Source organism: Hippopotamus amphibius, chromosome 14 (assembly GCF_030028045.1).
Source record: "Hippopotamus amphibius kiboko isolate mHipAmp2 chromosome 14, mHipAmp2.hap2, whole genome shotgun sequence".
Classification (NCBI taxonomy): Eukaryota; Metazoa; Chordata; class Mammalia; order Artiodactyla; family Hippopotamidae; genus Hippopotamus; species Hippopotamus amphibius.
Window position 1 is genome coordinate 69,311,570 of NC_080199.1, and position 27,529 is coordinate 69,339,098.

Consider the following 27,529-nt stretch of genomic DNA (forward strand, 5'->3'; position numbering starts at 1 on the left):
GAAAGGCTGATCTTATTTTTACTTACTTTGAATAAGTGGTCATATAATTGGAGGATTCCATGAAACTGTTTCCTTAAGCTATCTTTTCAAAAAGCTTTACTAAGCAACATTTCTAACTCAAATTCCCATTGATATCTATATTTTTAAATGCAGACTGTTCTCTCAAAAGCAACTGCCCCCCAAAAGTAACTGTCAAGAACACCTTAATGAATTAATCCCTTTCATCCATAATACAAGGAACATTGATAGTAACAAAATATTCAGTACCTAGAGATGGAACAAAGAATACTAAAAGATAGGAGTAGGTGATTCAAGATAAAGTCAGTTATAATTTTTGAAATTATCCCTATTCTTAGTATACATACAAATTAAATAAAAATTTCACATCATAAAAAAATAACATATCAATAAGCTTTCAGAGAAAGCTAAACTAAACCATTTTCCAAACAGAAGTATGTTATAACCTACAATCCCTGACACTAGGACATTTAGTTTTAATATGCATCTTTCTTATAAAATTTAAATTATTTTACACAAATGACAGTGGAAAGCTTTTTTCTGGGAAATCAAGCAGGCATAACTCACCACATCCCGAAAGACAACGGCACGAAGGCGATTGATATCAACATCCTGAAGAAGTCTATCGGGATCCTTAATCGGAGAAAGGTTACCTGGAACATTCTCTAGTGGAGTCTTAAAAAAAAGAGAATTGTTAAAAAACGGTATAATATAGAACTTATATAGCACCAGTATAACTTCTAACATTTGTAATTTAGTCATTAAACTGGCCACATTCTTTACCTCCTCTTTTCAATGAACAACATTTATTGATAAAAATATGCTATTACAAGGTGCTTTTTCTGCTCTCCTCTACTTTAGTCATGGTTTCGCTTAGTAGTGTTCTTGTTCTTTATCAGCATAGCTACCGCTATAGACAAAGAAAGGCTAGAAGATTACAGTATAAAAAAGACTATCTTATACTCTGGGCTCAAATCTCTGCCATGTGACATCAAGCTTGTTAGTAAATTTTTCTGAGCCTCACATTCCCTACCTCTAGTTAATCAGTCTCTTTAAGTCATTGGGTTCATTTATCCATCATGCTTTTATAATGTATGAGATTATTATGTTACATTATTACATGAGATTTCATATGTGAAAGCATTTCATGATTTACAAAAAGAAGAGGTAAGCAAAAAAAATTTTAGTCGTGGCCTTAATACTAAAGCTAAAAGGCATTGAAGATCATTAACACCAAAATCCTCATAGCTGAAGACAAAAATCCACAAATTTTAGGTAATGTCACATAGCAAACTTGTTAAACAGCCAAAATCCCTGAAACCCAACCTACTACTTTTGCACTTAACAAAATGTGTTAAGAATTGTGTGGATTAAATTAGATAATATATGTGAAGTACCAAATACAGTTCTTGCACATAAAGTAACTTGTTACCCTAATTAATAATAAATAGGCCTCCTTCTATTTCTCTATGAACTTCAGTTATGCTATTTCACTCTTCAATTAAGATGTCTGCAGCACAGAACAGTGAAAAGAGTATGGTATTTGAAGGTTGACAGTTATTTGGCTTCCATTACAATTCTAAAACTTACCAGCCATATAACCTTAGGTGAGATACCTAACCTCTCTGAACCTCAGCTTTAATATCTAAATAATAGGCTAATAATCTTTATCAGAGGATGATTAAAGAAATAATATACTATTTACAGCACAGATGAAAATTTTATATATATTTTAATTTATATACTATTTTACAGTTTACAAAGTACTTCTATGTCCATAACGTAATTTGACACATTCTTATAGGAAAAGCTTGTATTATTGCTCCTTTTCAGAAAGTACAAAAAAATGAGGCCCAATGAAAACATGTGGCTAATGCAAGTCCACTCAGGGTAGTAACACACAAAACTTTTTACTTACTCAAGTGCCACATTAAAAATGTATAAAAACAGGGAAGAAAAAAACATCTCTCCATTGAGTCTCTGCTCCAAAATGTTTTTTTCTTACCAAGTCAACGTTTCCCCTAATATTTCTATATCCATCATTTATAATCCATTTTTCAATGCCATGGTTCTTGCTAGAGAGACACTGACTAGCTCAATTAAATTACTATGAATTCCCTCTCACTGAGTTTTTCTGTCCATACTCTACAATCAGTGTACTACTTGGCTTGACAGGCTTGAAAAGTTTCCTATTGTCTACTGAATTAAGTACAGGCACCTTTAAGATCTAAGCTCAAAAATATTAACTTATTTATTCATTTCATGATATATATAATGAATGGCTAACTCCTAGAGTGAGAAAGGGAATTAGTATTAACTGAATGTTCACTGCATTTCTGGAATTACTAAATATTTTAACACATTACTGCTTTTTATTTAATTCATACAAACACCTTATAAATTAAGATATACATCCATTTTAAAGACTGGAAAACTGAAGCACAAGAGACTAAGGAATTTGTCCTGGTTCACAAAACCAGTAAGTGGTAGAGCCAGGATACAAACTCAGAACTGTTTGATTCTATAGTTTGTGCTCTTTGGATAAAGTACTCACAGTGCTATACACACTCTGTAATTATAAAAATGTATGAGACACGAACATGCCCTCAAGTAATGTACAGTCTCCTGCACCTACACAAATAACATAAAATATGACTGCTAATGTGTTTATATTTAATTTTCTAAGTAATGGAGAGCTTTGTGGAGACTTCTCAGCATTAAAATAATATATGGTTTAATTATTTTAGGACTGTGTCTCTAACAGTAGTGAAAAAGAGATTATAATACAGAAATGCTAAATGTGTGGTTGTTCTGCCTGAAAGCTGTAAAAGTCTGAAGCCATAGAACTTTTTAAATGAATTAAACTTTTACTTCATACCTTCACTTACTGAGCCTTCACTGTTTCAATATCAAACATTTAGTTACAAGTACTGTGAGTAATAAGAGACATATCGGGTTTTATGAAAATAACAGAGGAACCTCCCCTTGACTGGGTTGGCAGTGAAGGTATTAGATAACATTTTCCTCAGAGACTTGAACTTAAGCTAAAGCCAAGAGTGGTACAGAGTCACTGGCGTGAAAAATAAGGATGGACACTTCAAGAAAAGGGAATCTATGTGAAAGTCTAAAGGTTAAAAAAAGTCTTCTGATGAAGTAGATGAAGTCTACACTGTGACTAAAATAAAATAATAATAAATAAATTAAATTAAATAGTCAAAACAAGGGTAAGGGATTCCAAGTTGTAGCTGAAGTAAGCAACAGTCAAGCATGCAGGACCTAAAAGTCACGTTACCGAAACTTTGGAAGTGATGCAAAAGGTCAGTTAAACGTACAATGAATAGAGCTAATTTAGAATGAGAATCACTGTTGGCTTCCGAAATACTATATGCCATTCGTTCATTTCATGGGCATTCAATATATTTTTGTTAAATATCATGGAATTCTATCCCCCAAAGCATATCCATTTAAAAAGTGCATTATTCATACACTGAACTCTGTGAAAATATATGCAATTATTAAAAACAGTAATAATTAAGAACTTCTCAGTGCTGTGAACTGATATAATCCCTATAAGAACTCTATGAGGTAGAAATTATTAGTACCATCATTTAGTAACCAAAAATTACCAGTCTCAGAGAGGTTAAGTAATCTTCATAATGCAATTCTGAAGAAGAGAAGCCAGCACTGGAGCCTCCAGCTGTCTGATTATCAAGCGACCCCATGACACTTTGTTCTCATGAATTTAAAAAAAAATTTAAGTAAATTATATTTAACATAGAAAATGTTTAATTACCTTGGAAGCTGCTGTGGCAGTCACACCTTGGGGAGCTTCTTGAGGTTTACTACTTCCATGGGAAGATTTGTTCCCCCTGTCTCTCTGTCTCTGCCGACATTCTAAACAGTTTCTCACAGCAACACAGCAAACTATTTTAAAAAATGGAAGCATATTATTAATATAAATTGTTGAGTTTGACATGTTTTAAAAAGCTGCTTGGTTCTATTTTTTCTTTCTTTCCACTTTCTCCATCTCATTATTATCCTTAAAATCAACCAGATCAATAAAATTTTTTTTGAATTAGGAAATGCTGTAATGAAAAGTACACATAAAACATTCATGTAGTTAAAAAATAAAAACAAATTACCCATAAACTACCAACCAGCTGAAGAAACAGAATACTACTAGGGTCTCTGAAGCTCCCAATATATCCTCCCTTACTCTATCCCCTTCCATCATTCAAAATTCTGAAATTTATGGATCGATTACATTTTTTTTAAAACTTACTCATATTTGATGATTTTTTAAAATAATAATTCTTCTGCCCTAAATTTGACTATCTTGGAGACTATATAGAGCACAGCTCCTCATTTCAGGCAATAATGGGCTACATTTGTATAGTCAAGTCTCACAAGTCCCAATATCTACCTATTTTCATGGTGGGAAAGTCACTTTTGTCAACAAGCGTTCAATAAGTACATACTTTCTATTTACTTACTTATTTTAAGAAGCAGTAAAGCATAGTAATAAACAGTACAGAGTTTGGAATCAGGCCACCCAAGTTTGAATCCTGGCTCTGCCAGTTATGGGCTGTGTGATGTTGGGCCAGCTGCTTAACCTATCTGTGCCTCAGTCTCCTTATGTGTAAAATGAGCATAAACACAGTAACTTCCTTAGAGGATTGTTGTGAGGATTAGGTGGATCAATATATGAAAAGTGTTTAGAACAGTAAGCAGCACATATTGATATATAATTGTTTGCTTCACTATTATTCACTTATAAAACTTTCCTGTGGATGATAAAAAAAGAAATCTGCTAAGAATTATCAGGATAAAAATGAAATCAGCAGTAAAGCTTTGGAATATATTCAGAAATAAAAATTCAGAATAACCAAATAAATGCTGTTTTCAAGATATTCAGGCACTTAAAACAATATTTCTCTTTCTCACAAAGTTCAATCTGTAAGCTACTGTTAAACCTCAATGGAAATGTCCATGATGGCCACAGTAAATTATCCCACGCCTCTTGGTTGACAGAGAAATCTCCATGTGGTCAGTCTCTCTCGTATAATGGACATGAAATGACTCCTCTCAGGAAAACACAAAAATACAAAACAACATTAAAAAGTATGCTTATTCCACCATTCTTTAATCAAGTTCTTATTCCTTCCTTGGATGAGAAACAACTTCTACCCTGAAGCTATCTATCTAGCTATGTAACATATATATATTTTAACGTAAGTTTTAAAATTATGGGTAAAAGAATACACGTCAAGAATGTCCTCCCTATCAAATGCCTTATTTTCTCATATCCTCCCTGTTCACATTCTAAGGCAAGTAGGAAAACAGTAGCCATTTTGGTCTGAAAACAGTAGTTGTCTGTTCTCCTGTAAAGACTAAATAGTAAAAATAAATTTTCCCTTTAAAAGAGATAAGAGATGTAAGAATGATTCCTGCCTAAGAAGCTGGTCAACATTTACCAAAAGTTTTCAGGACTAAACCTTATTTGTAACACAGCGGCAAAAAATCATAGGTATAGTAATGTTTATTAATGTTAACTGTTCATTCTGAGAAACAGTCAGATTGGCATAGTCAATTTTATCCTTTAGCATTATGTACATAAAACTATGTCATTGGTTTTCTGATTCATTTGTGGGCCCATGACAACTACCTTCTGTATTAGTTTACCAAGAAAAAGTATTTATAAATGAATTTACATTAAAATCACATTAATGAAAAAGGTTATCATCCTACTGATTTTGAAACAACTCAAAATATATTTCACTTATTTCAAATTAGAATCCATTAAAGATCAATTACATGAACTCTCCAACGTGAACACACTATAATTTTTTAATTTAGTAATTCTGAAGAATTACAAAGTAATCTCTATATTACATAATCATCAAATTGTGTCATTAATACTTTATGTATCACAGAGTATCAAAAAATAATCTGTAGGTAATTATTTAACATGCACTGCTATTCTTAACAGACTTACCTAGCCTTAGGCACTGTCGCATTAAACCTCCCGAAGACATATTTTTTTCAGCTTCAATCTCACTAAAATTTAGAGAGCTGGCAAATACAAGTACATCAACCATAGCCATCAACCGGCTGAGGAAAGTTACTGCTGTTTCAGCTGACATGCCTTGTGTCACTTCAATATTTTCCAATTCCGTCTTTAAAAAAGTAGAAGATTTGAATCTTGTTTAAAATTTGGAAATATAATACATGTACATACATACTGCAGCTTTACAGTAGTTTAGTATATTTAGTATATTTTATAAACAAAATGTTATAAATCATAAATTAATTGCATATATCACAAGAGCCAGTTATCAAGTTTAATTAGTTGACCTATGAATTATCTTTAAATAAAGGAAAAATCTGTTTTTAAAATCAATGTTAGATTTAAACATCACTACTTGTAAAAACTACACTCCAAACTTAAGATCGTTTCATGAAGATATTTAGAAATAATTACATGTATATATTTATACTAGTTTTGTTCTGTTTTATTAGTTAACAAAACTCATATTTCTTTCCTAAAATCCTCATTCTCATTTATAAAAATATATACGCTAATTTTCCTTTCCTATAAATGTATGATGAGTAATAGGAAAGATATGTGGCACTTTCATTTGACATCAAAAGGAGATAACTGTCAAATTAGAATGTATGACAATTTCTTATCCATCTTAGAATAAAGTAAAACCACTAGGTATCTTGTATGTACGATAAAAATCTAGGGTAAAAATATTCAACATCATTAATTCCTCTACCGATATTAATTCGTGACACTAGCAATAAGAAGAATCAGTAGCATTCTAGACTGGTAAAACAGTACTTTCACTAAACTACTGTCTATGGTAAAATATAATTTCCTGCTTTGAAAGGGAATGGTACAAATTATTCTGTTTTGTAAGATGTATAACTCTGTGTTTTGTAAGCAGTAGCAACATTTCTTATTTTTCATTGTGCATTACATAACATTTTAATTATTTTAGTTCATTACGACTAGACCTCATTTTCTCAGTGCCTCAAAAACATTAAAAGTAAGGAATGCTTTATAAATAAAAAAGTACTACTGTTTAACTTTTCTGAAAATGGGCACACTAGCCATATGGATTAACCTTACTTCTTCACCAAATGATAAACTCAGCTATATATTATAGGTAAGTATATATTACAGGTAACTGCGCCTATTTAATGCTCCATTTGACATTATTTATACCTATCATTCTACCTAGACATATCTCTACTCACATTAACATGGAAATGTCAGTGGGAAACAGTGACTAAAAAAAACAACCTGTTAAACACTTTTTGTGTACAACATGGGTAAGAAAAATAATACCTGGCTACTGCAAATGCTTATATAACTAAACGATTATAAATGGAGTATAAAATGTAACAACCTTTCCCCCTTCTATTCAACATCAAAGTAGTGTTAAAATCATTCTCTCTAAGAGATGCTTGGAAATAGATTAAAAAAGTTTTTTCAGTTTCTGATTTATAATATTATGCCAATTCTGTATCCGTGGCCTAAAGAAAAGATTAATTCATGACTTGGATTTTTTAAAATAAAGTTTCCTTATTTGCTAGCACTTCACTGATGTACAGCATCATTTCATAGCATGAATTAAAAATCTGTGGCCACAACACAATTGTTTATAATAAAAGGGAAAAAAATTAATTTCATATAAAACCTCCTTTTAAAATATCGGTTATCAATATGTGTTTTATAATGGAATGGAAGATCCGGCCATTGCTTAGGCCTATTAAGTATTCTGAAAACTTTTCAAAATATTAGAATTTTAGGATATCTATACATGCATTCTCAAAGAAATTCATCATTTTGAATAACTAAAATTATGAGAATTCTCATTTTATTAGTTAATGATCTTATTTTGAAGTCTTTTGGAGTCTACAAGGCTTAAGCTTCAAAATGTTTTCACTTTTAAATGAGTAAATTATGAACAGAAATTTTAAACTGAATTATTAGTCATCCATGAAATTTGCCAAACTGTTATCTTTGATAAAACAAAATAAAATTTTAAAATAAAAAGCATTCTTAACACAACCAATAACCTAAAAGGAAATTATTATTAATTCTATATAAAAGTAATTTATAAATATGATGAAATGTTGCATAAACATCATAACATAAGTTTAAAAAGAAAGATCACCCACATATGATTATTATTAAATCTTAACATATATTCCAACCAATTTCCTTTCTTTGGAACAGTAAAAATTTGATTGTATATGTGACTGAGGTATTATTGTTTTCATTATATTATGATAGTTTAGTCTAAAGATTAGTGTGAATAATAAAATAGTAATTCATCAGTGCATTGAGAAAACAATTCTAATGAATCTTTTAAATATACCAAAGATATGCCTAATGTTAAAGATGGTATGGAAACTCAAAATATAACCAAGTCAAAAATTTCATAAATAAGCAAAAATAAAATTTAAAACTGAAAACCTGAAAATTACTGAAGTAATACTAACCTTAGAACCCTGGACATGCATTAGACAAAACAGACAACAGACCAAAAAAGTACAAGAAAAGGAAATTATTAAAATTAAATAAAAATACAATGTAAAATTGAAACACAAAATAATATATTTAAAATTATATTTGATTATTTTATTAAAAGCAAAAATTCTCAGAATAGCTGTTCATTTTATAAATTACACATGATTAAGATTAAATATCAAATAGGCTTCTATTTATTTTTTTCATTAGAGAAACTGCCCAAATAATATATATGTAAATATAGTTCATATATTAGAAGTGATGCATACTCTATTTTACAAACTAAATATCTTTTCCTAGAAGATGACCAAGGAAACATTTTAATAACTAAACTAATATAACATCTCTTTAAAAGCCCTAGCTCACTACCAGTGAAGCAGAAATGACTTAGGAAAATAAACTATACCAACCTTCCAGAATTTTCATTAAAGAATCATGCTACTTTGTTTCCTAAAATATCTGGAACCCTTCCTATAGAACATGTTACATATCTTCTAATAAAATATAATGACCACAACATCCAGTGAAATTATGTTAAAAATAAACTTTAATAAATGTTCATTAAGTCAAATGAAAGCTCTTATTTAATAGGAAAAAATGAATTTATCTTAAGCTCTAACTATTGAATTTTTAATGGTCAAAAATAAATAATGAAGTTTTATACTAAGATACTATACTATGACATTTGTATTTTATGCAAAAATGGTGCTGTAAGTCAGTGGTCAGCAAACTGGGACCCACAAGTCAAATATAAATAAAGTTTTATTGAAACACACCCACACCTAATCCTCTGTGTTATGATACATGGCTGTTTTTGCAAACAACAGCAGATTTGAGTAGTTAGACAGGTACCATATAGCCCACAAAACTGAAGATATCTACTATATGATCCACACACAGAATGTTTGCCAACCACTACATACCATCATTACTCATATTTATTCCGTAATTACATATGTGTATATAATATATGAATATTTTGAAAAACTCCACAAACCTAAACAAAATTAGAGATCACTTAAACATTAGTTTCAAAAGTTTCTCTCTCTCTTCATATATCTAGGATTAAAATTCTAAACGCATCTACATGACAATATTTCCCTTTAGTAATCTGCATATTGCCAATGTTTCCTTTTTCACTTATTCCATCCAAAATTTTCTTTTGGCTTTTCATATTTTAAATCTAAGTCAAAGAAAGTAACACAACATTGTAAATCAAGCATACTCCAATAAAATATTTTTTTAAATCTAAGTTAAAAAGCTCCATATCTTCAGTTCTAATTTCTTTCTTTATTCAACCTTCTCCTTCCTAACTTTTCCCCTCTACTACATTACAATTTTTAGCAAGAATATTATATAATCAAGTAATAGAAAACATTACTCAACAGTTGACACCAACCATGTTTTCTCCCAGTAGGAAGTGGGAGAAGAGGTCTTCACTATTAGGAAGCAATTTATTCAAATAATGTAAAATTACTATGTTGTACCAGGAATAGGTACAATCAGTTAATGGACTAAAATAACAGAAATACAGAGACAAAGACAATGAAGAAAAGTTTCTACAATTGAATGAATTCCAAAGTCTGTTGAGAACAGTCTAAGAAACAAGTACCGTTTCAAATGCCAAACTACAGAGGTCAAAACTGCACAGGTAAGAATTTTGGGAGTCAAACCTCAAAATGTCGGTATCTTTATTGTACATTCATTATAAAATAAAAAAATAAGCAAATTGGGGTAGTGACATATTATTTAGATCATAATGTTTATTGACAATTATTTTCTCTATTTTGATAGAGATCTTCTAGTTTTAAAATCTGGAAGACTAATTATGTGAATATTTCAAATATACAAATTTTCATTACTACTGCTAATTTTACATAAAGATCATTTTTGTTCTACAGAAAATTTTAAAACAATATTATATTTTAAAGTAAATTTCAATATAACCTTTTAAAATTTCCTAACAACAAATGATAATTTATAAGACATAAAAAATTTATATGATAAAGAAAAATGCCACGATGAAACATTGTCAGCCTTTAATGTATGGAAGAGAGAAAAAACAAAACAAAACAGAACTTCTTCCTGCTTCAATATCAGAATGTATTCTTAACATCACATGCAATTCTCAATTTACCAGAATTTGGTGTAAATCACGAGAGGAAATCAGAGATTAAAGAGAAGGGATGGTATGTTAATCTCACAGGATACCTGCACTCTTCACACACCATCAGCTATTTTTCTTCCTGATTCCATTTCCCTGGTCAGCTGCTAATTTCATGAAGGCCCTAATTAGGACCTGCTCTGCTGCATTCCCTCTTGAATTAGCCTTTTTGCCTTTGGAGACTCCTGAATAAATTCATGGATGAAATACAAGTATATGTGCCTGTGAGGGGGAGGGTGCTGAGGATATATTCTTTTGTTGCTAATATTTAAGTTTCAGTGCTGCTTCGGGGGTGATGGCAAACAGACAGCGAGAAAAAGATTTATGTAGAGAAAGCTTGTTAATGATGAAATAAAGCCAGAGATCAATTTGGAAACATTGCCTCATCAGGTAAAAGACATCTTAATAAAACAACAAATTTCTCTCTGGAAAAAGGGTATAGTTTGGGCTTATGGGTGAATTTCCAATATGGTAGCAAGAACACAGTTAATATGAGAAGCAAAGTTCTATATTCTTTCCCATCTCAGCAATTAGCTATGGGGTTTGTTTTTTTTTAAATATGAATCAGAGATATTTTTTTAAATGACAACTAAAATATAGTTATTTTGTTTATGTATTATATTTTAAATGATATATAAATAACATTAAATGCCTTTCAAACTTATATTAATACATTTCAATGTCTTCTTAGAGAAAATCTATATTTTTAAAAATAAATGTTGAACCAGGAAATCATGTCAGATGAAAACTCTAAAATATGCCATGTGACTAACATGAAGTTTTTTGAAGTTTTAAGAATTATGAAATTTTTCAGGTGCAGAAAAAAATGTTGTCATTTATACTTTTTCTTTCTGAGGTACCTAAGTTTTAAATAAGAAACACTCTAAGAATTCATTCATTTGATTCTCTTTTTGAAGCAAATTACTGGCTTCAAGATTAAATATCAGAGAACAGAAATATAAAACTCCTATATATAGTTTAAAATAATATTAAGTTTGAAAATAATATTTCAAGCAATTCATAAGACAATATCTAAAGATGAATTTTTCTAATTTAGGTTCATAACTCTAATTACCATATAAGAAACATGTACTTGCATTTAGAACTTCAAAATTTACATAACAAGGATTTTAACAGTTTATTATAATGTAGATTTGAAGAGACAAACAATATATATAAAATAAAGCTAAATCATTTATGGTTATGGCTCTTCCTACTGCATATTCATCAGAATTACGAGAGAAATATTTTCATAAATACACACAGCTGGAAACCAACACTGACAATTAAAAGAGGTGAGAATATAAATATATATAAATTTAAATTATATGGTTAAAAAATTTCCTTAGGTGAAAAAGTCTTATTAAAATCCATGTTTATAGTTATAGATGGTTGTAGTACAGTACACTCTAGTAATGTAATTATAAAACATCACCACTAGATGGAGGCAAAGTACTTACAGTTGGTGATGTAGCAGCAGACAGCAAAGGTAAAATTCCTCCACAAGCAATGATGATGTTGTCTACCATTTGGGAAATGAGGTGAATTGTGTTATGTACAAAAATAATATTTTCATTGCTATTGACAAAATCCATTACAGACTTTGTGGAATGGCTAAAATAGCAAAAAAACAAAACAGAAATGAACATTTCTTTGGTTGAAGAATGAGTTTAGATTTTATTTATAATGCCATTTTTAAAGTGAAAAATATGAGCTAGGCAAATTTAAAATGGAGTTATTAGAAAAGAAAATAATTTACAATTGAAATGTCATATTAGCAAAAACAGCATTCATTTTGCTATGGATTCTGTGTGTGTCCAAGTATATTAATTTATTATTTTGTTTCTGTTTAAAAAATAGAGTGTATTAACTTGACTCAAAGACATATGACTAGGTCAATGAATTTGGCTAAAAAAATTTATTTTTGCCAAGGCTGGTTGTTTGATACTGAAAGGCAGAACAAGTGGATAGTTACCTGACAATTTGTCTTAGCACTGAACCGCAGCTCCGGCGTTTACCAGCGGTACTGAAAATGTATACTGCTAGTCACAGAAGTGACATGATAGGGGAGTATAAATGAGTCAAATTCAAGTACTTACTGAATAAAAAAAGGAAAAAAAAGACCTCAAAGGTCAGCAGTGCAGCTCCGCCATACAAAACATTGAATATAGATTCTCAGAGAAATGCACTGCTTTAGTTTGGCATCAGTCAAGAATATGAACTATTCTCTACCAGGAAAAAAGATTACTCCATGATCAAATTTAAGTCAATGATTCTCACCTTTTTAGAACTGCAAAATATCATCATTTATATCTTAGATCCCAGGATGTTTTCTCTTGTCCTAAAAATTAAAGCACTATCTATCTTTTAAATTTTTTAAATTACATAAAATTCTGTCTGGGCAATTTTATGAGAATCCATGAAAGAATACACAGTGAGACACACACTATTAAGGGAAGGAAAGCTGAGCATCATTCACTTGGGGGTTACTAATATTGCAATTAGTAAACTTCACTATATCTCTCCATACATTGATACTCATGTTAACAGTAATGTATTTCACGCTATTCCAGTCTCCTTATTTACCATCCCTAGGTAACTTAGCATATAACATTAGCAATGGAAAGACCATTGTTTCTATCACATAAGTAGACTAAGGACAAACTGACCAAATAAAATCAGAACTAAAAACTTTATATGGCAGACACTGATTGCTTCCACGATAGTTATTCCTTACTCCCTGCTAACACAATTAGACTGTGTTCTATTATTGAGCTACGTCAGGTACAGGAAGGACGGGCTTCACTACAGCTACTAGGTTTATAACCAGTATTACTCTATGGAGGCCAATCATTATAATCCCATTCCCTTATGCTGGTGAGTGACTTAGAGAAGAGCATACGATCCTACTGACACATGAGACATAAGAAGGGAATTTCTTGAGGGGATTCTTTCAGAAAAGGAGGAGGAGGAGGCGGGGGAAGGGGAGGAGGAGAAGGAGAGGGAGAAAAAGAAGAAGAAAAGAAGGAGGAGGAGGAGGAGGGGGTGAGGGGTTGGAGGAGGAGAATGTGGGGAAGAAGAGAAGAAGAAAGAGGAGACAGAGGAGAGGGAGAGAGAGAGAAAGAAGGAGAGGAAGGAAGTAGGGGATGAAAGAAAAGAAGAGTTCTGCCTTCTAGTTGGGGTAAGTTTCATATGTTGAATTGATTCTGGGAGCTGAAGCAGCCACCCTGAATCTTAGAAGGATAACTAGGAGAAGCAGAGAAACCCACTTGAGTCCTGAGAATATTGTGCCACTGACTGGTTAAGTCACTGATGGAGGGGCATTGTTACGGACAGCCATCAACTTCCAAATTTACCTGCATGAACACATGACACTCTCATAACTGATTAATCTGTTGTATATTTGCTATCAGAAAATTAAACTGAAAGTGAGATGAGGTAATTTTAAAAATTTATGTAACTTTTCTTTCTTAACATTTATTCAATTTATTTAAACTGAACAAATAAAATTGAACTTTTTAAAAAAATTATTAAATGATTATATTTGAAATGATATTCGCTTACCACTTAAATGGTATAAGCTCTAAAAACAGATGTTATAAGGTAATTTTAAATTTTAGCACTATGTGTTAAAATCTTATTACCAAGAATAAATATAGTGTATGGTATTAATTTTAACAGGAAAAAATAAAAAAAATGTAGAAATTTATTTAAACCAATACTGAACCTTTATTTGGTTAAATCTCTTTTTTATAATAACCTGGCAATGCCACATTTCAAAATTTGCTTATTAATTGTCTTAAGCCTAAATCCTTGGTTAGCTTTTAATTTGAGCCACCCCAGGACTTATAAACATTATGAAAATATTTATGTTTCTATAAAAATTTTCAATGTTTATTTTTAATAATTTAATTTGTTAGATTTTTAATGATATTCACTTATTAATCAGTTGATGTCACTAATATAAAAATACTCATTTTTCAACTGAAAGTAGCCTTATTTATAGAAAAGAAATATTTCTACCTCCTCCAAACATGTACATCTGTTTCTAATGCAAATAGCAAATCGGTGAGAAGTCGCTGGTGCATTGGAGACCATTTAAACTCAGGAATACGAAACATTGTAGTGCGTGGACCTGGGCTGAACTGGCGCCGCTGTTCTTCAGTCATTGGCATTCCTCGAAATCCTAAATCAACTCGGAGATCTCTGTCTTGTTGTGTAATAGACCGACCCTGAACAGCCTAGAGACAGAAAAGGTGAACTTTTGTAGAGTGAAAAATAAATACCTGATTTCAAAATGGAAACAGTAAGTACAGTTAAGTGAGTAAAGCTTTTGCATATGACTTTAGTAGGTTAGTATATTTTACATTTATTATTCACCTGGTGATGCCCTGCATAGGAACTTTTTTGAGAAGAAAAGGCTACTACCATTATTTTTATTTTGCTGTTTCAGAAACTGGGCACAGTAATTTAATACTTAGGATTAACACTAAAGTTCACATTGAAAACCAGATCCTCTTTAGCTCTCTTTATGAGTCTTTGCATTAGACCACATTTCTTCCTTATGAAAGTTAGCCTACACTCAAAGTGAAGAATACTGCATATACATCATCACCTAATTGTAATTAGAAACACAAGATTAAAAGAAATATTACTTGTACAGATTCAAGTTAACTTCAAAGTCTGTTTCACTCACTATATTTCAATTTAGAAAAACAAATGACTTTTATATGTTACAAAACCAGATAAATGCCTGTGAACTCTGAGTGAAAACCAGGGAAGCCTAGCGATTATTATGCTCAGTAAACAATGCATCATGATTTTAAACCTAGACTTAATTCAATATTTCCATCCCCCGCCAATTATCACTGTGGCACAACTGCCACAAAAAAGGAAACTGGCAGTATTTAATAGAGAAAAAATAAAAATGTCTTTTCCACACACAGAATGTATTTTCAAAGATTCTGAGGACAAAGATACTAGTGAGGCATGGTTTACTCTCTATAACATAACTAATGGACACATTAAATTATTCTTTGATGACATTAAAAGGTGAATGGAAAACCCAGGCAACAACAACAAAAACAAGTCATAAAGGGTAAAATTTTTCTTCAATTCTTAACCATAAGGTATTATTTAGTCTAGAAAATAAGTAAGTATAAACTCAATGCTCAATGATTAAAGTTCATATCAGAAAACATCGTCTGTGTTTAGCTTTAGTATGGTGAGGCCTAAACTGCAGCACTAACAGTTCCTCACCACTAAGCCTGAGAGTCTTATAATTTTCTCATACAAATCCCTATCCACGTGGCTATAAAGAAAATTCTCACTGTTAATAATTCCAAATTTTCTCCGCCATATTACCTACCTCACAGGGTTGTTGTGAGGATTAAATCTGATAACATATAGCACAGTGCCTGGAACATAGTAGGCACTTGATAAATAACAGTTCCCTTTTCCCTTCCCCTTCATTTCATTTATCAGTTCAATCTGGGCTCCAAGTCCTCTTTTCTATAATCCACAGAACAGGGTTGGGCCTGAAGCTCAAAAGGTTAAAATTAATCAAGTATTCAGACTGAAGATCTCGAGTACAAATGTGTAAATGTAGTCACAGAGCCATAAAATGTTCAAACTGGCAGAGACCTTAAAGGTCACATTTCGATCCAGTACAACCTCTTGCACTGTATGAGAAAATTCAGGCCCAGAGAGGTTGAACAAACTTACACAGACACATTGTGGCAGAGCTGGATATATGACTCACGTATTTGAAATCTCTTTCATATACAGAACCACACTACTCAATTCCTTAACTTATTATTCTACCATGATTAAATATAAACATGGTGTGACTGGTAACAAATTACTCTGCTTTGGTGCTAACAACTCCTTATCTATTCAATGCATCTTTAGCACACATACAGGATGACTTACTTGTGTCGTAGCAGTGGTCTGGATTTTACGGATTTCCTTTCCTGATTCTTTGCCATCATCAGATCTCTCAGTGTCTGAAATTATACTTCCTGCATCAATATTTGGTACAATTTTGCTACCAGAAGATTCAGTTTCCAGAGTCGTAGCAGTCATTTCAGCATACTCTAACCCTTTAGATGATGATGCTAAGTCTCTTTCAGAAACACTGCTCATTCCATCTGAAGTTGTATGGATTTTGAACTCTTTTTCTTCTATTATACTTGATGTACAAGTTAAGTCTACACTACCGGTCATGTGAGCAAGCAATCCAAGATCATCACCAACACCAAGATGTACTTGTGTGTCCTGAATATTTGGAATAATGTGATTGCTAGAAAGTTCAGGAAGGAGTTTCTCCTCCTGTTTGGGTATTTTATCAAAGAGAAATGATGTGCTACTGTTGGGAATTTCATCCTTCTCATCTGCTAATGTTATCAATGGGCCGTTATCCTTTTCCTCATTTTTTTTAATGATACCAACACTTCCATGTACATTGTTCTGGAGTTTCTCAACAGCAGCACTATATACATTATCCAACAAAGATTCAACCTCCACAAGAGCACCATTCTCTCCACCTACTAAAGTCTCTGGTGATAAATCCATATCATCAAGCTTCACTTCTGTTGCTTCCACTTTCTCTGCTTTTATATCAACTAAAAGATCATGCACTTCCACATGTACACCACTTCCTGGTCTATCTGAATTTCCAAGAATATCATCTGACACCTTTGTTGACATGAGCAAGTCTCTAGTGTCAGTGCTGACAGGGTAATCTGTCTCACTTTCTGGGCTCTGGCTTTGTGAAAGGTCTTCTATCTCTCGAATTTCCATTCCACCTTTTGCTCCTGTTGTCTGTGATGAGAGACCAGAGATGGTGCTCACATTCCCTTTCTTTCCCTTTTTAATGTTTTCCTCCTCTTGTCTCTGATACTCTTCATACATTTTGGCTAGGTATTCCTTATGTGCTTCATAAGTGACCTTAGGAATGGATAAAGAAAGCATTAAGGCATTTTTGTATACATTAAGAAGAAAAAGTTATACAAATAAAATTATGATAATAATAGCAACAATGGTGCCCATAATTATGATTTCAAACACAGTGCATATTAATCCTAAAACAAATGCTTAGTTTCATCAAATAATTGGAATATCATCAAAATAATCATATATGACTTATTATATGACTTGTCCAAAAACACTGTTAGCTAAACTAGCATTATTAAAGTTTTAAATAAAATGATCTTTTCTTTTAGGTGAAATATTTCAGTGTTACCCTAATTAATATGCCAGCTGAACTCTTACATATTTGGGTTATTTGAGCTAAAACAGAGAACTGGGTAATAATATACAACATCCGAAGTACTATTACTACATCAGTTTCCACCACTATTACTCATATGTGTGACTGTTACAAGTGAGGTTAAAAAAAAATAACACATATGTATAAATATATAGTTATAAAACATTAAAATTTTATCTTTATATAGGCTACTTTAATTTGTTACTTTGTATAGGCTTGTTTAGGAATAATCAGTATATAGTATAGTTAGGAATAAACAATATATATTTCTTGCACAAAGATTTGCAATAAGTTTCCCTATAAAATACTATTTTCAAACTTATTAACGCAATGATAAAATAGAGGTGCCAATATATTATAAAATGTAAATTGATAACAGAAATAAAATGTCTTTTAAATTAAAAAAAAGTTCAAAATCCTTCCTATAGACACATATGATATATATTTTTTAGACACATATGATATTATTATTTAAATGGTACTATGACAGAATTTTAGGTTGAGGGACCCTTCTTTGAACATTATCTTAATATAAAACCCTTTGTGCTACAGAAAGTCGCAGAAGCAGGGGCTGGCAAACTATGGTCCATGGGTCAAATCTGTTTGGGTAAATCACCTGTTTTGGTAAATAAAATTTTATTAAAACACAGCCATATTCATTCTTTACATACTGTCAGTGGCTATTTTCATACTGCATAACAGAGTTGAATGGTTGCATCAGAGGCTGGACAGCACAAAAAGTCTAAAATATTTACTATCTGTATCTTTAAAAACATTTTTCTAACCCTTGCACAAAAGGATTAAATGAGTTTCCTAATGCCACAAACTGAACTGTGGCACAGATTGAATCAAAAGCCCACTTCTGACACCCATGCTTTTTCTGTGACACCAGATGAGAAATCTTAACTCTAAATTTCCAGAATCTAATGTGTACATATAATGTGCCTAAATTTTAATTTACTACTTCCTTTTACCAAAAATTAGACCATATTTATTAAAATATAGACAAACATATAGATGCTTCAGATTAAAAATAAAGATTAATGCAATTAAAAACAACACTAAATGAATTCTTTAAATGTATTTATTATTCACTTAAATACAAAAACAATTTCTGATTACTTTAAAAAGGCTCAAAAAGTATATATAAGACTGTTTCATGAAACATTCTTATAAGAACCAGTAGGGATGTTTGAGTTAAAAGACTCAGACACAAGTTCTCAGATCTGCTATAAAACATATGTGGGGGTTGCCTCTAGAGTGTAAAACTCCTAATGTATAAACTTGAAGTTTCAATTATACACCTAAAATACTTCAAGCTTTAAAGGTGTATGAACTGAGAGGGAAAAACAAAAGCAAAAACAGAAAAGAGAGAAAATTGGGATAAAGGAATCAGCCATAATGCAAGATGGCCACAAGATGGCACCAGATGAGTGTTTACAGACATTTAATCCACAGCTGAAACTCGTTACCTTGGAATGGGCTATTGAGAGTGTATCCACCCAGACTCTCCAGCCTCCCCATTCATATTTTATTGCATGATACAAGAGAATCCGGAAGATATTGTAGACCATCTCCGTAATCTTCTGTTCCTCAGAATTTTTAGGATTGATATAGCCAAGGGAAAACATCCAATCCTGCCACACTGAACACTGCAATAAGCATCTAGTGGGGGGGGGGAAACTCATTAAAAATTTATAAATTATATTAGAATTTACTATTTTGAAGTTGAGATAAATACTGAAAATATGATCTGGCTTAGGTAAAGCAAGGTATACAGTCATTCTTCATGTTTAATATTCTAACCTGGAATGACTTACCCCATTTTTCTAGATGGGAAAATCCAAATTATCATTTAAAATTGCTTCCCCAACTCTCCCAGTGAGATTTAGTTATTGTTCCATTACACCTCCGTCACAGGTAGCACTCACAAGGCACTTAACACAGTATAAATTAATCATCGCTTCACTGGTATCCTTCCCACTAAATAGTACTAAGACTGTACACACTGTGCAGCACAGTGCTTTATACAGCAGACATTCAATCAGTATTTGCTAAATGTAAGACTCACACAGCAACCATGGCTTCATACTATATACCCCACGTCCTAGCTTACCAGCTTAGGAACGCATGACAATAAACAGTTATCAGGCCAACTTGGAAAAAAGCATAGATGATCTGAGCAAATCCAATATCATTACATTTAAAGTACTATTGGTGGTAGGCAGTGATCAGGAAAAGGAATAGTATATTTTAAATAAGGGATTTTAGATATTTATATTTATATATACAATTAAAATATAATATGCATAAAGTTAAAATCATATAAAATAAAGGTATGCAGATTATATTAAAGAAACAAATGCCTTTTCTAATGATTAAAAGTATTTAGCAATATAGGAAAGATTTGCAAACTTTTCTTTTGAAAGAAATTGAAAACAAAGGAGAGAAAATAAGATTACTTACGGAATAAAGTTTTGTTATAGTATTCAAACTGCTCACCTTCTATTTTCTCGGCTGTTACTGAAAAGTTTTATCATATCAGATAAAAACAAACGACGAACTTCCATCAGTTCTGCACTTGGTGTAGAGTTTTTTAACAAAGTTGCCACCACCTTAAGAATCACTGTGAATGAACAAAAAAATACAGTAAAGATTTATAACTGCATCGTATCTTCTGCTCAAAATATATTTACTGATTCTCAACTAAATGCTTATCACTATGGTAGGTGAGTTGTGTCATAAATTAAACTATGTACACGCCACATTGATTTAGGTGGTTAGGAAAAATTCTGATTTAGTTTCACATGTTACCATGTTGCTACTGCATTACAGTAAAGAATTGCTGTTTACTCACTTGGATTCTGAATTTTCACTGTAGAATCTGGCTCTGGATGTGGTTTGTGTACAACTTGAGTACATACTTGCTCTGTCAAAATCTGGAAGACGAAGAATTTCAATTTTATTTAGAAAATAAATTTATAATTGCAAATTATAGATATACAAAGAATCTGCAAAAATTTCAATTTGTTTAAATCAAAAGAAATATCTCTTCTAAAGGGCCTTCTAGTGAATTCCACATACTTCTAAACTCTTTATAGTCTTCAAATTTTCTTACAGACAAAGACAAAACCAGGACCAGTATCTACAGAAGGAAAGATTAATTAGAAACTCCAAGAGTTCATTCTGTTTAAAATCACTTTTTAGTGTTCATCTTTAATACAATTAAGTTGTTATTTGTAAACATCTGTTCTATCATCATTAATAAAAAAAAAACCACCTTAGAAAATCAGTAAATAAGAAAATAATGTCTGAACCTAGGTCCTAACTTTGAATAAAGTGTGATATGGGAAAAATCTTTATAAAAAATGTGGCTTATTGTCATTTGCCAATAATTTTTTTATACTTCTTTCAAATAACAAAAAATGACAAAAGCTGACCAAATAAAGGAAGGACAGAATTCTAAAACATCTACTAATTTTTCAACTAACACCCAGGCTCTGTGACTACAGGATTCTTATACATCTTTTCCACTGCTACATTCCTAGCAATTAGTAAAGTGCCTAACACACTGCTAGTAGTCAATAAACATTCATTATATTTAAGGATAACTTAATTATATATAAAATATTGATATATGACTCTTCACTGTATTTCAGGCTATAGATGTGTTTACCTCTATTCTGGCATATACTAAAAATACAATGAGATTATACTTTAAAAAATATCATGTTATATTTTGATTTAATTTCCCATGTAGGCTAACATCCTAAGTTCTTTTTTTTTTTAAACAAATTTATTTATTTATTGGCTGCATTGGGTCTTTGATGCTGCACACGGGCTCTCTCTAGTTGCAGCAAGCGGGGGCTACTCTTCACTGTGGGGCATGGGCTCTTCACTGCGGTGGCTTCTCTTGTTGCAGAGCATGGGCTCTAGGTGTGTGGGCTACAGTAGTTGCTGCAAACAGGCTCAATAGTTGTGGCTCATGGGCTCTAGAGTGCAGGCTCAGTAGCTGTGGCGTACGGGCTTAGCTGCTCTGTGGCATGTGGGATCTTCCTGGAGCAGGGATCAAACCCGCGTCCCCTGCACTGGCAGGTGGATTCTTAACCACTGCACCAGCTAGGAAGTCCAACATGCTAAGTTCTGAATGAAACTTTTTAAATAATTCAACCCAAAGTAAGATACAAAAACTTTCAGGAAACTATAAAAGTTAGCTGAGAGCCTAGCTGTACAAAGCTACCTGCAAAAGCTAGGGATGAAGAGTAAATTAACCAAAAGACAGGTATGGTCCTTTCAGATTAGAAAAAGATTATGACATCCAGCAGTGGTGTTTTCTTACCTTTATGCTCAGACTTAAATAAAATAAAAAAAAAGAGATAGGACATTTACTTAGATGTATTAGGAATGTACATCAAAAAGGCATAGAGTTGAAATAAAAACTAACCTACTATTATTAAATAAATATAGGGCACAAATACCCCTCTCCTCACTCCCATACTTATACTGAAACAAACACTTTGTTGTTTAAACAGTGCCTCAGAATTTTCTGAACATAGCACTACAGACATGCACTATTCATCAGATGGAGCTGACAAAAGGGATAAAAATTTCTTTGAAAATGATATGCCAAAGAACGATCAGTGGTTGGTGTATGCCTACAAGGAGTTTTCAACCAACTTGCCCAAAGGGTCCTGGTGTAGACCTACAGTCCAGTGAACAAGATCCCAAAACTCTGGTTACAAATACAGCGAGTCAAAATAATTGCAGACAAGCTTGTAAAAGACTAGGCCATACTCTTTCATGACATAGAACTGTCAAAAATTTTCACCCCAAAAACTAGAAAACTAATTGCACAGAAAACATTTACTTCAAAGAAGCTCCAATTTTATATTGTTGTCCTTTTAAATCTGTATTTGATCATCCAACAATGAGGGTAATAACTGCCTTGCCTATGTAATAAAGCTGCTAGGAAGATCAAATACGGCTCTATAAGTAAAAGTGTTTCGAAAACTGTATATCATAGTTTTATTTAAACGGGTTTTTATTTAATTACAAAAATACATTTAGAAATTCATTTAGCATGTATTTAATAAGAATCAGTTATATGCCATCATTCTGCTACACATTTGAAATGGGAAACATAGTTGCTAGGTAGAATTATATTTCTAGAAAAAATCATTTAATCAATGTTTCAGAGACAGGCACAAAGCCATGCACCTATGGTAGTCTGTCATTAAGAACCTATATGAGGATACGGTTCAAGATGGCGGAGGAGAACATGCGCTCACTCCCACTTGCAAGAGCACCGGAATTACAACTAACTGCTGAACAATCATTGACAGAAAGACACTGGAACTCACCAAAAATGAACCCCACATCCAGAGACAAAGGAGAAGATGCAATGAGACAGTAGGAGGGGCGCAATTGCGTTAAAATCAAGTCCCATAAATGCTGGGTAGGTGACTCACAAGCTGAAGAACAGTTATACAACAGAAGCCCACCCAGTAAAGTGAGGGTTCTGAGCCCCCCATTAGGGGGCCTCAAAACCCTCCTCCTGTTCCCAACCTGGGGGTCTGGCAATGGAAGGAGGAATGCCCAGAGAATCAGACTTTGAAAGCCAGTGGGATTTGATTGCAGGACCTCCACTGACTGGGGGAAACAGATACCCCACTCTTGGAGGGCACACAAAAAATAGTGTGCTCACCATGACCCGGGGGAAGGAGCAGTGACCCCATAGAAGACTGAACCAGACCTACCTGCTGGTGTTGGAGGGTTGCCTGCAGAGGTGGGGGGCAGCTGTGGCTCACCGAGGAGACAGGGATACTGGTGGCAGGGGCTCTGGGAAGTGCTCATTGGCGTGAGCCCTCCCAGAGTCCACCACTAGCCCCACCAAAGAGCCTGTAAGCTCCAGTGCTGGGTAGCCTCAGGCCAAACAACCAAAAAGGTGGGAACACAGCCCCACCCACTGGCAGACAAGCAGATTAAAGTTTTACTGAGCTCCACCCACCCATCCCAACCCACCATCAGTCCCTCCCATCAGGAAGCACCCATGAGCCTCCTAGATAGCTTCCTCCACAAGAGGGCAGACAGCAGAATCAAGCAGTATCAGCAGTATTTCGTCCGGTGGAACTGAAAACCACAGCCACAGAAAGATAGAGAAAATGAAAAGCCAGAAGACTTTGTAACAGATGAAGGGACAAGATAAAACCCCAGAAACAACTAAATGAAGAGGAGATAGGCACCCTTACAGAAAAAGAATTCAGAATAATGATGTTGAAGATGATCCAGGACTTTGAAAAAAGATCAAAAAGTTGCAAGAAAAGTTTACCAGAGACCTCGAAGAATTCAAGAACAAACAAACAGAGATATGCAACACGGTAACTGAAATGAAAAATACACTAGAAGGAACCAATAGCAGATTAACTGAGGCAGAGGGGCCAGTAAGTGACCTGGAAGACAGAATGGTGATAATCAGTGATGTGGAAAAGAATAAAGAAAAAAGAATGAAAAGAACTGAAGACAGCCTAAGAGACCTCTGGGACAACGTTAAATGCACCAACATTCACATTATAGGGGTCCCAGAAGGAGAAGAGAGAGAGAGAAAGGACCTGAGAAAATATTGGAAGAGATTCTAGTTGAAAACTTCCCTAACATGGGAAAGGAAATAGCCACCCAAGTCCAGGAAGCACAGAGAGTCCCAGGTAGGATAAACCCAAGGAGAAACATGCCAAGACATATACTAGTCAAAATGACAAAAATTAAAGACAGAGAAAAGTTATTAAAAGCAACAAGGGAAAGACGACAAATAACATACAAGGGAACTCCCATAAGGGTAACAGCTGATTTCTCAGCAGAAACTCTGCAAGCCAGAAGAGAGTGGGATGCTATATTTAAAGTGATGAAAGGGAAAAACCTACAACCAAGAATACTCTGCCCAGCAAGGATCTCATTCACGTCCGATGGAGAAATCAAAACCTTTACAGACAAGCAACAGCTAAGAGAATTCAGTACCACCAAACCAGCCCTACAACAAATGCTAAAGGAACTTCTCTAAGCGGGAAACATAAGAGAAGAAAAGGACCTACAAAATCAAAAACAAAACAATTAAGAAAAGGGTAATAGGAACATACATATCAATAATTACCTTCAATGCAAATGGACTAAATGCACCAACCAAAAGACACAGACTGGATGAATGGATACAAAAACAAGACCCATATATATGCTGTCTATGAGAGACCCACTTCAGACCTAGGGACACATACAGACTGAAAGTGAGGGGATGGAAAAAGATATTGCATGCAAATGGAAATCAAAAGAAAGCTGGAGTAGCAATAGTCATATCAGATAAAATAGACTTTAAAATAAAAAATGTTACAAAAGACAAAAAGGACACTACATAAAGATCAAGGGGCCAATTCAAGAAGAGGAGATAGCAATTATAAATGTATATGCACCCAATATAGGAGCACCTCAATACATAAGGCAAATGCTAACAACTATGAAAGAGGAAATCAACAGTAACACAATAATGGTGGGGGACTTTAACACCCCACTTACACCAATGGACATATCTCCACACAGAAAATTAATAAGGAAACACAAGCTTTAAATGACACAATAAATCAGCTGGATTTAATAGATATCTATAGGACATTACATCCAAAAACAGCAGATTACATGTTCTTCTCAAGTGCACATGGAACATTCTCCAGGACAGATCACATTTTGGGTCACAAATCAAGCCTTGGTAAATTTAAGAAAATTGAAATCATATCAAGCATCTTTTCTGACCACAACACTATGAGATTAGAAATCAATTACAGGAAATAAACTGTAAAAAACACAAACACATGGAGGCTAAACAATATGCTACTAAATAACCAAGAGATCACTGAAGAAATCAAAGAGGAAATCAAAAAATACCTAGAGACAAATGACAATGAAAACACAACGATCCAAAACCTATGGGATGAAGCAAAAGCAGTTCTAAGAGGGAAGTTTATAGCAATACAATCCTACCTCAAGAAACAAGAAAAATCCCAAATAAACAATCTCACCTTACACCTAAAGAAAATAGAGAAAGAAGAGCAAACAAAACCCAAAGTTAGTAGACGGAGAGAAATCATAAAGATCAGAGCAGAAATAAATGAAACAGAAACAAAGAAAACAACAGCAAAAATCAATAAAACTAAAAGCTGGTTCTTTGAGAAGATAAATAAAATTCATAAACTTCTAGCAAGACTCATCAAGAAAAAGAGGGAGAGGACTCAGATCAATAAAATTAGAAATGAAACAGGAGAAGTTACAATGGACACCACAGAAATGAAAAGCACCATAAGAGACTACTACAAGAAACTGTATGCCAATAAAATGGACAACCTGGATGAAATGGACAGATTCTTAGAAAGTTATAACCTTCCAAGACTAATTCAATCAGGAAGAAATAGAAAATATCAGCAGACCAATCACAAGTAATGAAATTGAAACTGTGATTAAAAATCTTCCAACAAACAAAAGTCCAGGACCAGATGGATTCACAGGTGAATTTTATCAAACATTTAAAGAAGAGCTAACACCCATCCTTCTCAAGCTCTTTCAAAAAATTGCAGAGGAAGAAACACTCCCAAACTCATTTTATGAGGCCACCATCACCCTGATACCAAAACCAGACAAAGATACTACAAAAAAAGAAAATTACAGACCATTATCACTGATGAATTTAGATGCAAAAATCCTCAACAAAATACTAACCAACAGAATCCAACAACACATTAAAAGGATCATACACCATGATCAAGTGGGGTTTATCCCTGAAATGCAAGGATTCTTCAATATACGCAAATCAATCAATGTGATACACCATATTAACAAGCTGAAGGATAAAACCACATGATCATCTCCATAGATGCAGAAAAAGCTTTTGACAAAATTCAACACCCATTTATGATAAAAGCTCTCCAGAAGATGGGCATAGAGGGAACCTACCTCAACAGAATAAAGGCCATATATGACAAACCCACAGCAAACATCATTCTCAATGGTGAAAAACTGCAAGCATTCCCTCTAAGATCAGGAACAAGACAAGCATGTCCACTCTCCCCACTACTATTCAACACAGTTTTGGAAGTCCCTGCCACAGCAATCAGAGAAGAAAAAGAAATAAAAGGAATCCAAATTGGAAAAGAAGAAGTAAAACTGTCACTGTTTGCAGATGACATGATACTACACATAGAAAATCCTAAAGATGCCACCAGAAAACTGCTTGAGCTAATCAATGAATCTGGTAAAGTTGCAGGATACAAAATCAACACACAGAAATCTCTTGCATTTCTATACACTAACAATGAAAGATCAGAAAGAGAAATTAAGGAAACAATCCCATTCAGCACTGCAACAAAAAGAATAAAATATCTATGAATAAACTTAACCAAGGAGGTAAAAGACCTGTATGCATAATTCAAAAAGACACATGCACTCCATTGTTCGTTGCAGCACTATTTACAATAGCCAGGACACAGAAGCAACCTAAATG

The 27,529-nt window shown here is 33.1% G+C and overlaps 1 protein-coding gene across 4 annotated transcripts in view; it reads right to left on the reverse strand.

Annotated features, from left to right (window-relative positions):
* NBEA (neurobeachin) overlaps positions 1-27,529 on the reverse strand; it is a 625,442-nt gene that overhangs the window by 399,641 nt on the left and 198,272 nt on the right. For 3 of the 4 annotated variants that reach the window (XM_057707390.1, XM_057707389.1, XM_057707388.1), the window contains exons 19-28: positions 20,852-20,933; positions 20,497-20,620; positions 19,467-19,659; positions 16,656-17,672; positions 14,748-14,965; positions 12,185-12,338; positions 8,533-8,541; positions 6,014-6,194; positions 3,812-3,942; positions 586-693 (exon numbers count right to left, since the gene is read on the reverse strand). In XM_057707390.1, the coding sequence (XP_057563373.1) occupies positions 586-693; positions 3,812-3,942; positions 6,014-6,194; positions 8,533-8,541; positions 12,185-12,338; positions 14,748-14,965; positions 16,656-17,672; positions 19,467-19,659; positions 20,497-20,620; positions 20,852-20,933 (2,217 nt within the window). The remainder of the gene's footprint in view (positions 1-585; positions 694-3,811; positions 3,943-6,013; positions 6,195-8,532; positions 8,542-12,184; positions 12,339-14,747; positions 14,966-16,655; positions 17,673-19,466; positions 19,660-20,496; positions 20,621-20,851; positions 20,934-27,529) is intronic. The other variant, XM_057707391.1, reaches the window with a different exon arrangement.